The following is an 11,455-nucleotide window of genomic DNA, read 5'->3' as shown; positions in this document are numbered from 1 at the left end:
CATATATTAATACGAGTAAGTAGATATGATACATAGTTACTCGATACATAGTTATGGACGCGGTATGGATGAAAAATATGGAATCTAAGTATTAAGTACGTATTAATAGGTAGGCAATAATCTATTCTTTAAAATAGTGTTCTTTAATTTTAAAAGGCGATTGACAAAGTATGTATAACTTAGTATAACAAGACTCTCTTTATTATAAACATCATAGGCGAGGTGCAAGTGGGATTAAAATTGCACTTTAAAATGTCCTTTGAATTGATTCAATTGTTTGCTCTTTGATCGTAAAAATGGCCTAAAGCCACGCTCACGCGGCAGGGTTGGTGTCACGTGGCTTGTCAGTAATCTGTGGTTGCTTGCGGAAGCCGGGGAAGCCGCGCATGCTGGCGCGCATGCTCGCGCGCAAGCTCGACGCGCGCTCGGCGGCCCAGCGGCGGTTCTTGGACGGCGCGAACGCGGCGCCCAGCATCATGCAGCCGATGAAGATCGTCAGTATTGGCAGCCACATGAATAGGGCGTTATCTGTAACATTACATTATAAATAATTTCATGTACTTTTCATACAGTTAAATTATAACGCACTTTGTACGAGCCTTCCATAAGTTGCGCAAATCTAAAGCACACATGCGTGTCCACTCGCGGTGTATTCGCTAGATGACGCAAGTTATGAAATAGTGGGCTAAATTATTATTTAAAACATCAGTAGAAATCAAAAAGAAGTTCTCGCTCTCTTAAGGAGTCATGATGATACCTATTAGTAGTTAATAGCTACGGCAAAATTTGAAGCAACAGTGCTTCATAGAACAAAAACCAACAGAGAATCAGTGTTATTATCAACCAAGCAAAAGTTACAAAAGTAATGTGGAATTTGATCATCCTCTGGATGGGAAAACGTGCTTAAATAAGTCTAGCTGTTAAATAACTGGTCTATGTTTACAAGTAATGCTTAGGTACAGTATTTAGGAGTCAGTTCAAGCTGTCCTGGCCTATACTGACGTAAAATTTCGCCACCAACCTTTCTTCAGAGGGGCTACCGCGAAAACCCAATTTAGCAAATTGCGGGATCTTTCTCTTTTACTCCAATGAAGGCGAGATTAGAGTGACAGAGAAAAATGTCCGCAATTTGCGTATTCGGTTTTCGTGGTAGCCCCTCAGCTTAGCGACCATGAGTACATGGCTTTACGTTCTCGGAAGTAATCGTTATATACTTTGATCCTGCTGAAGGTCTGTTCTAGTTTTAATGAATGCTTACAGTATCTCGGAATATGTTCAGGTTCAGGCCAGTTGAGCACCGCGACGCGAGAGATCTCTCCGTCTCTGCCCTCTAGCTTGGCAACCACGGCCCACGGCTGCAGGTTTTCAGGAGTTAACGCCACGCGTATCCTGCAGATGCCTCTTGAAGAACTGCTCTCGTCCAGGTAATAGGGGGATTGTACATTGTCGATTGATGAGAAACCTGTGGAAATTTGTCATGTTATTTTTATATGGCCTTTAGTTTACGAAACATGGAAAAATTTGGCATATACAAAACAAAAGAAAGGAAGGATGACTATCTTGACCGTGCCTTGGAGCTTTAAAGTAATTAAGTTTGTACAGACGAAATATGTATTTATTTAATTACCTACTCGTACTGGCGTTTTGCCAGCGATTTGCGACGTGTGATTACTTGGCGTGTTTGTTCGTAGTGAGTTCGACAAGAAGGTCTTTATACTCAACGATATCGCGGCAAATTCGCCGCGCAACCGCATTGAACTCGCTGCGATCATTCAGTTATCACTGACACAACGTTGGTGTAACAGGACCCTTAGTCTGCTAGCACTCGTAGCAGGGAGCTAAAGTTTTCTAAACCAGAATTGCAAAGTTGTTCAACGAAACGTATAAAACTTACCAAACCCGTCAAAGCGGACGAAGCGGCAATATTCTAGTTCCCGGTTCCAGGCGACTTGGCCTTCGATCACCACCCAACTGTCAGGCTCGATCATGCTCGATACTCTCATCTCTTCTGCAAATTCGTTAAAACAAGTGTAAATAAATAATAATTACAAGGCATAACGGCAAGTTAACAATAATTAATGATAGAACAGCAATCATCGAATACCTACCAGCTCTAAGACCATGGTAGGTATGGAGAAAATGAGACAAAAATACATATAGCGGTGCTCGCGTGGCGGCAAATGTCATTGTTCAATATAGCTGAGATGGTCTCATGACCATCCCACCACCATAGTATCTACATGTAACCTTATCGGCGTGGCGGACAGAGCCCGCGGATCATTGGGTCCAAGCGGGTGGCAGAACATCACCTGGAGCACCAAAGGGCGCAGCATGGTTCCATCATTTTTATCGACTGTCACTATGCACTTTCGCACTTACATACCAACTTATTAGAACGTGACAGGCATGGTGACAAGCGATAAAAATGCGTCCGTGCTACCGCCGCAGCAGCAGCGTGCTGAACCGCCGCTCTAGAGCCGACAGCTTACCACCAACATCTACATGTTACCTTATGGGCGTGGCGGGCAGAGCCCTCGGGTCGTTCGGTCGGGATCCTACTTTTGTAGGGCACAACTGATTGTTGTAGAAAACCTAGTCTAGCAGCGGAAGTGTTGCAGCTGAATGATTATGACTCGTATTTTTAGGTACCTTTCACCTCGACGTAGATGGTTTGTTTCTGCTCCTGTCCGTTGATGCTGGCGTGGCACGACCATTCGCCGGCATCGCTGTGCAGCAAACTCTGGAAGCGCACGCCGCACTCGCCGGCGTCTAAGCCAGCGCCTACATACTCCATGGTTGGTGATGACATGCCTGGAAACATGAGGTTTATTTTACCAATGTATTGCAGAATAAAAATATCTGATGTTCATATAATATATTTTTTGTTTCTTGAAGAAATATTAAAATAGAAATATGTAAATAATTATGAACAAACAAGAAAGAAGTAGGTATAATGGTACTTAACTCGATACATTAAGTATTTGTGCCGTAAACTGGGGCGGGGATTACTTTGAAATGTGCGGTAACATTGGCCATTGGAAGTTGATATTTGAACGCGAGCTTAAGAATTGTGTGATGACTTGATGAGGTTAGCGACCTTAACAGAAATACTGGTACATGACGGAAGCGTTCAGAAACAAATTCTTTATAGTTTAAAAGTCGATGATCAATGTTACCGGCCCTAATGTTACCACACGAACCAAAGTAATCCCAGTATACGGGTAACTGATTCCTCAAGAAATGGCATGTGTAAAATACCAGGTCCGACATTGAAGACAGTTCCATTGGGGGCCCTGAAGTAGCAGTACCGGAGCGGCGCCCGCGCCGAGCACGCCAGGCTAGCCGGCTCTAGCTCCTCAACTGACAGTAAGTTAGCCTGCGCCACCAACACGGCCTCTGAAACCACAAACAGCTCTTAAACTTCTTTATCCACAACTTTTAGACACGTGTTTAATGGTGACCGAAAAACAAAGACAGCGGCAGAAGTTAATGACAATTCTTACACCAAAAATAACACTCTTCGTCGACATAGTCACATCCAACAATTATCTTATTTACTCTGCGAAATATGGCACAATATGTGTCACACGCTTCTGCGAACAAGGTCCTACTAGATATCTATTTTTGGTCTACTAAATTCAACACACCTGCCACAACAGACTCAGCGACAACAGGATCCTGCATAGCCCATGGGCAGAGCACAGTGAGGAAGCCATAATAGTTCTGCTCCGCAGACTCCAGGTCACAGCGCCAGAGGCCCAGGTCTGAAGTCACCGGCTCGGTGATCTGGAGACTGCAGCTGTAGTAGTAGTCGGACTCGGTGCTGAAAATTTAGAATAACACAGTTCTATTTGGGATATTTAGGCTCTTGTGTCCTAGTCCACATAATTTTTGCTTAGGCCTTTTATGTGATAAAAAATTACACTGGTGGACGATGTTAATGTAGTTGGAGCCGTAAACAGCCCTTCATTAGTTGAGCGAGCGAAGGTCTCCGTTTCAGCTTAAACAAAAAAAAATCGTATGTCCAGATGTTCTCGACTACAGGACGCAATTCTCATTCGATTCTCGTGATATTTTGAGAGAAGGTTCGAAAATTATGTAAACTTAGATTTTTTTTGATAAATGAGCTATGGGGGTTCGCGTGGTCTATAGCTCACAGACCTACTACTTTAGACTGGTTTACAATTTATAAAGTAGGTATAGTTCATCTATACTATGGTTTGCTATGGTTTACTTCAATTAGGTACTCGTTTACTAAGAACAGTAGGTACCTGGTCTGGTTGACGTGGAAGACGTAAGGGCCCTCACTAACACCCGGATTAGCCACGAGAACTTCCTGTAATGCAGGACTGCGGAACAGGCAACCGGTAATTTGCTGCGAGCTTGTTACTGTACAAGTCAGCGCCACTGTTGGTTTGTTGACCGAAACGTAAGACGAGACTTCCGGCTTTGCATCTGAAATATAATAAATGTAAACACGTTAGCTTTTGTTATGACCTAAGAAAATTGATTGGCTAATTTAGTTTGATGACTTAGTGCATAGTGTAATGTAGTTTGGAATAAAATTGAGATGACAATTGATGACAACTATTTATTGGGATAGCGTTGAGCACTGAGACATTTACGTAGAAACGTGCTTTGAGGTACCTATAAATACTACTCTCTTTATCTGTCTTTATAGCATCGACTACTTGTGTATTCTCTAAAAAATCAAAGAAAAATATTATTCAGATTAAAAAATGCAACACAAACTATAACAAAACCATCAAAATGAGAACAACTAACCTGCCGCCGTTACACTCACAAGCAACGAGTGTCTCTCCGTCACAATCCGTCCAGGCAGCCCAACCACCATGGTCCAGGCTCCTTCATGCTGGTCCTTCAACACGCGGTTCAAAGCCACCTGACATCTCCCGAAGCCATCGAACACCACGTCACCATCGGGGCTTGTCACTTTGCAGTAGACCGCTTCTTGAGGTCCGATTGTCATGTTCACGGAGGCGTGTTCCACAAAAGTCAGATGTAACGTGTCCGGGTTTTCTCTAGCTGGAAAATAATGATTGCATTTAACTCTCCGAAGCTCCGGCCCGGTGTAACGTGTGTCATCCTTTAACAGGAAAGCCTAATAAACAATTAACTCAAGATCAATTAAAAGTAATCACTTTATACTGAACGATACGTGATGCGTTTTAATTGAATTCCATCTCGTGTGTTAACTTTTCACCATGTATTCAAGATACTTACCATTAACATGCACCATCACAGGGGCTTTATAGATAATCGTGTTCCCATAAACGATGTTCCAGGTGCCAGTATGGTTTGCATCTACCGAGGGCACCACGAACCCACAAGCCTCCTTATGGTCGTCATCGAGACTGAACAATGCAGGCTCTTCATCATTAGGGTCCTTTAACCTGCAAGTGTCGTAGAGCTCAGTGGGATTGGCCAAACGGACGTGGATGGAGTTGCCTTCTGTGATGGTTATTTCATTAATTACGGCATCCACAGACTCTGAAATTATTAATATTTCAACTGTATATTTCAGTTAATTCTATACCAGATATGAAGTTACTCGTGGAATAGCTATAACTTTTTTTAACCATACATGAGTAATTATTAATGCAGATAATTGTAATTTGTGATTTCAATCGGTCAATAATTACTCATTATCCAGGGCGGGAATAGTTTGCATATGAAAATGACCGTCATTTGTCCTCTTAAACTCGGGCAACAGGTCAACATACGCCTGAAGATCAATCAAAGTATACATATTTTAATAATTTCTGTGAAATTTATTTCATAGCCTAAATCTATGCTCATTAATAAATATAATCTAACTTGGCGACAATCAATATTAATATTTTCGTATCTTATCACCGGTACGTGAGCTGATACACGTAAAATTAGTGTCTTTTTAATCAGATGTATAGATACTCTACCTTCGACGTAAATAATGAATGGCAGGCGCTTTTCAATAGCCACCGAGCTTCTCATTTCCCGGGAAATGAGAGTCCAAGTTCCGATCAGATCCTCGGACACTTCAATTGTGACGCCACAATTGGTACTAGATGACGATGTCACCACTTCAACTCCAGGGATATGGAAGCCTTCCATGATAGTGTACTGGAGTCCTTGTGGAGTTCTAATGTGGCAACTTTGTAAGGAGGTGATGAATTCAGAAGCTATTGTAACTCGGTGGCTTGCACCGATGCTGGTATCAATGAATTGTTCGTTCAGATTTTCTACTGTTCTATCTTCTTCTATGGGGTTGCTTGGATCTGTAAAAGAACAGAATGGAATATTGTCTAATTAGTTGTGCTAGTCGTGACACCAAATTTTATTAGTACAATTTATATTATTATGTATATGAACCTATACGAATTACATACGTAGTATAGGAACCAGATTTACATAGTATAACCTATTGCGTAGGTACATTTCTCGCACAAAGTGTCTTCTGTGTTGTTCTAGTACATTGTTGTGATTGGATTGATGTGTTTACCTTATGTAGATTAGATACATAACTAATGAACATTCTAGGTACCTATTCTTTGGTTTACTTTACCTACGTGATGATGATAGCATGGAATGGACTGGGTTACGTTTAAGGCAATGCGGTACATATTTAATTACAAAATTTGTAGCTGTACACATACATGCGTACGTACGTGTTCATGTATGCAACTGTACATTATATGTATTAGCGCATTAAATACTGTACAATTTAATTTATTAATCGCGACTGTATCTTGACCACAATGAGCCATATCTTTATTCCCTCGTAAATCGTTTGAATTGTGCAATTAAAGCGTGATTAAACTGATTAATTATTAAGTATACGGACAGAAATTTTAGTGGCGATAACGCTGATAGCAACAAGGTTACAATTAATTAATTTTAGTTTAAGCTAAGTTATATTTTTGATTATCACGTTATTTACTACAAATGAATGTCTTGACATTGACATTTTTTGAGTGAAAACCCTACTAATGTTAATATCAATGCAAAAGTAACTCTGTATGTTATCTCTTCACGCTTAAACTGCTGAACTTTGATGAATTTAAGCATGGAGAAGGTTTCCGAGGAAGGACATAGGATATAGGAGGAGGAAGTTATTTATAAACAAAGTCATACTATGTAACTATTTAAATATTTGTATCTTACTTACCTTCTTGTATGACAGTAAACGAAAGTCTGTTCTCTGTATGCACATCGCGATTACTGAACTTCCCAATTATTGTCCAGTCTCCGATCATATCGGCAGTTATAGGTCCAATGGATAGCCTGCAAGCTACGCTGTTGAGAGAAACGAAGTGTACTCCGGTCGGCATGGACCCTGAAGACCAGTACGACAGTCCGGAAGGCATGGTGAACTGGCAGACGTCGACGGCACCAGTGCCTGCCACCTCCACGGAGATAGTGCTGCCCAAGTTGACTACATGCTGAGTGGGGTTCAATGTTGTTACGTTGTATGCTTGATCGTATGGGTTGTTTTCATCTGGAAAAATATAAGCGAAGTTATCACTATAGTTCGTTTTTTTAGCATTACAAAGAAGGTAAGCGATCTTGACATGTCTTTTCATTGAAAAACGCTTTTTAAAAATCAGTAACTTATACTTATGAAAGCAGAAGAATATAAATGATCGTATTAGATTCATAATTGTTACATATTTGCCGTGACTTTTTTTTAAAACATGTTTTTCAATTAAAAGACACATCAAGATTGTTTACCTTTTTTCTAATGCTAAAAAAAACGAACTATAATAGGCAGCTGGCGGGTGAAACGTTACCGGTGGTTTTACTCTTACTCATTGAGTTTATTACTATAGAGAAACCATACCAAACTAAGAAATTCTCGCAATCGCAACCTGTAGGTTTAAAAAAAATTTTTTTGCAGCATCTGTATTGTTTATTTTTTAACGACATAGGCATATTTAATTTTAATGTTACTTAATTATTACATTTGACGTTAAAGTGACATAAATTGCTACTTCTCTCTATGACTAGATCCATCTTTGGGATAAGGGATCCATCGGACAATGTAAAAACGCTTTTTAGTCTTGAAAATGGACATACCGTATAACTCCATATGAATAGGCTGACGAACTTCATTGTATCCCGACAACGCGGAATCAAACGTCCCGTAGACGGTCCAATTTGCCAAATGCGCTTCCGCTATCGGCCCAATAGCGATACTGCAGGTAGAATCCGTGTCCTGAGCCAACGTGACGTCGGGATACTGCCTGTCCCGGGTAACGAACAAGTCCTCGTCATTAGGAGTCACCAAATGGCAGGAGACTACCGAGCCGGACCCGCGCACAGCAGGAGTCATGGTACCGCCAAAGTTGACTACGTGATTAAATCTAGCATAGATTGTCGTCTGCCATATGGAGCCAGGGTTTGCAGTACCTATAATATAAACGTTAAACTGTAGTGACATAAGAAAACTTGAGGACTACAATAGAAAAAAAGAAAAATACTGACTTCTCCAAATTATTTCAGCATTTTGGCAACGTCTGTGCTCGACGTTGTTTTCCTCGTAGGATCCACATAAAGTCCATTTTCCGAGTAACGAGGCATCCATAGGCCCCACCACTACCCTGCACGAGACGTAGTGGCTACTGGTATGTGCTGTAACTCCAGCAATTTTGTCTCCAATATCTACGGTCGTGCCGTCTGGTTTTGTCAATGTACATTTTTCAGAATTCATGGTCCTTGGCAAGTTTATGTCAACATCTAACCCTGTTCTCGTTCTAAATTGTAGGTCGCTCAGCCATTGTGTTTCAACAACCTTTTCTTCTTCAGAACTTGAAGTCTCTGCAAATGAAATGGATTTACTGTAATAGAACATGCTGGAACCAATTTTTTTTTCATTAGACCTCGAAATTATCTAAAGTCACAGCATTGCGATGCAACGAGGAAATGCCGCCAGCATCCTTGGTACAATGCCTCAAGGGCCTATTTTAGATTTATTAATTAAGTTTAGTAGTACCACTGTATATATATTTTAAGTCACAATATAATGCACTGAGATTATGTTACTAAATCGTGAGAAAGAAAGAAAAATAGGTTCATATTAAGAATTACGAACCAATATAGAAATATATTTCCTAATAAAATAAATGCTAACTGCCTTTACTCTAAGGAATTTTAATGAGCCAAGTTCTCAACAAGAATTCGTATGCCTACCTGGAGATTCTTCTGACGTTGCTTCCGAATTTTCCGACGAAGCATCATTATGATCTTCAGAAGCCTCTTCTGAAGTGGCAGTCTCCTCTGCTGATAGTTTAGAATTTTCTTCAGAAATAACTGTTTCTTCCGAGCTTACTGTTTCTTTAGATGCATCGCTTCCTCTTATTGTTACGTGCACTTGATCCTTTAATTCTTCCACCTCGCCATTTTCAGACGGTATACCAGCATACAGAGACCACAAGCCTTCGTCATTTTCATCCAAGTCATTGATTCTTACTCTACACGTTGAAAGAGCATTAGTAAGGTACTCATATTTATCAGAAAGCGTTTCATTTGCCAGTAAATCGATGCTGGTATTCGATGGAGTTACAAGGTAGCATGTTGAGGCCGTATTTGGAAATGTAATCACAGTCAGTTCTACAAAATGTCCTTTCTCGAAAAGTCGGGGTTCTATATCAGATCCATTTATGCCTAGGAATGAAAAAAAATGTTACTAATACTAATACTTTATCAAGCAATTTTTAAAATAACTACATGTCATTTAGTGCAACCAAGAATAGACTCAAGAATATTTATATATTAGTATATTATATTAGTTATTATACTTTTAATACTTATAAAATTACACTGATCAGCTGAAGTAAACTCTTCATTTAACCAAGTAAAAATGTCTTTGATCACTGAAACTGTGTTTGAATGATGGTATATTAATGTTTATTGTTTTTTTTAAACTTAGGTGACTAGGTTGCTCAGTATACTGTATAAAAACATCTTACAATAATTCCTTGTAAATCGTACCAATCTAAAAGGACAAAAATACTCGTGCTGTAAGTTGTATATGCAATTGTTTCTCTTGTTTGTATTTATTACCTGCCAGCAGCAATGCCAGCCAGAGGGTTCCCGACGCACGCATGTCGCTCCTCACTCACCACTGGTCACTGATCAATTAACTAATCATTAACCTTGCACACCGATAAAAAATACATTGTTATCCTACATCCTTCCAAGATCTGTTCTATTTTGTAATCTTATCTTGTCTTCAGTTAAATGTCCGATAGCAGCGCGAGGATGAACATGAGCGACTGGCCAGGGTGTTGCGGATCTTGTATGTTTATCTTATTTGGCATCCAATCGAGTGGTTTATCGCGTCTGCCGTTGAAGTGTTTGTCTAAATTTCTGCTCACAACAATGTGTGTATATCACCAGGAATTAATAATCTACTTTAAAATTCTTGATAAAATCACAAGTTTGGCTTTTGCCTGTGAAACCTCACCTTGTAGTAGAAACGTTAACGATTACTGAAAGCTGTTGAATGTACTAGTGTATAATAATTATATATCGGTAAATACTTACCGTCGAAAGTAAATAGTTCGGCCATTTTGCGTATGTATTGTTTGTAGAGCTGTCGTAGATAATGCACAAGGAGAATAATAGCTGCGCACTGCACTATTTTGCATATTTTACGACGCCAATGTAATACGTATAATGACTTGGCCATCGCACGGCTGCAAAATGACATAAGGATCATCGTCACCTATTAAAAATATTTCTAATTGAACATAACGCTAGCGCTAATTGCAGTTCGAGCATTACACATATTTACGAGTACGGTACGAGTAAAGCATTATGTGCGATTGCCAAGTCATTATATGTATTACAAATTAAAGATATATATTTGATACAGTTTTAACAGCCCCTGGCACTGATTAAAATAACAGACTTGGTTTCACATTACATCTCAAAACTTTTTTGTAGTAGAAGCGTTGCGAGACTTGCACCTTTTTACATGTAATGTTTTTGATGGGATCTCATTCTTTTTGTAGGCAGTCCTTCTTTTCGGGTACTCATATATGTATACAAATATCATAACTAAACACATCTTCATTCATACTCACATCGTACATCGTAGTTTACCTACCTTTACTTTACCTACTATTTGTAGGAACTGCAACAGTAACTTTGTAATAGCATATATTTATATTGGATTACAAACTTACTTATGCAGTTCTTAGATCTTTAAAACGTGACTGATATTGCAATATTTTTAGGTTTTCTATGGCTTGATAAGCTGAAAACTACTTATGTTTAAAATTTGAAGCTTGTGGGTATGCTAGAAGTACCTTAGAATTATGATGATCGTAGGTGAGTGAGTGAGTGTGTCAGTGTCGATACTAAGGAAATTTGACGTACAATAATTCTTAAACTACAAGTTCAGATTTAATGTTTTTGAGAATACTTAATATATCTAAAGCATGTTAAGCCC

General features: G+C 39.6%; 1 protein-coding gene across 1 annotated transcript; it reads right to left on the bottom strand.

Moving 5' to 3' along the window:
- Nucleotides 1-313: 313 nt before the first annotated feature.
- On the bottom strand, nucleotides 314-10,253 carry LOC134647200 (uncharacterized). The gene is made up of 15 exons (XM_063501809.1): nucleotides 10,063-10,253; nucleotides 9,190-9,663; nucleotides 8,485-8,817; nucleotides 8,077-8,409; nucleotides 7,169-7,498; nucleotides 5,940-6,278; nucleotides 5,237-5,511; nucleotides 4,786-5,035; nucleotides 4,272-4,455; nucleotides 3,648-3,823; nucleotides 3,259-3,396; nucleotides 2,650-2,811; nucleotides 1,895-2,008; nucleotides 1,190-1,462; nucleotides 314-528 (listed from the first exon to the last, which is right to left on the bottom strand). The coding sequence occupies exons 1-15, from the start codon at nucleotides 10,103-10,105 to the stop codon at nucleotides 314-316; spliced, it is 3,639 nt and encodes a 1,212-aa protein (XP_063357879.1). The 5' UTR covers nucleotides 10,106-10,253.
- Between the last annotated feature and the right edge of the window lie 1,202 nt (nucleotides 10,254-11,455).

This window comes from Cydia amplana, chromosome 1 (genome assembly GCF_948474715.1).
Source record: "Cydia amplana chromosome 1, ilCydAmpl1.1, whole genome shotgun sequence".
Classification (NCBI taxonomy): Eukaryota; Metazoa; Arthropoda; class Insecta; order Lepidoptera; family Tortricidae; genus Cydia; species Cydia amplana.
This window is presented reverse-complemented; position numbering and strand designations above follow the sequence as displayed.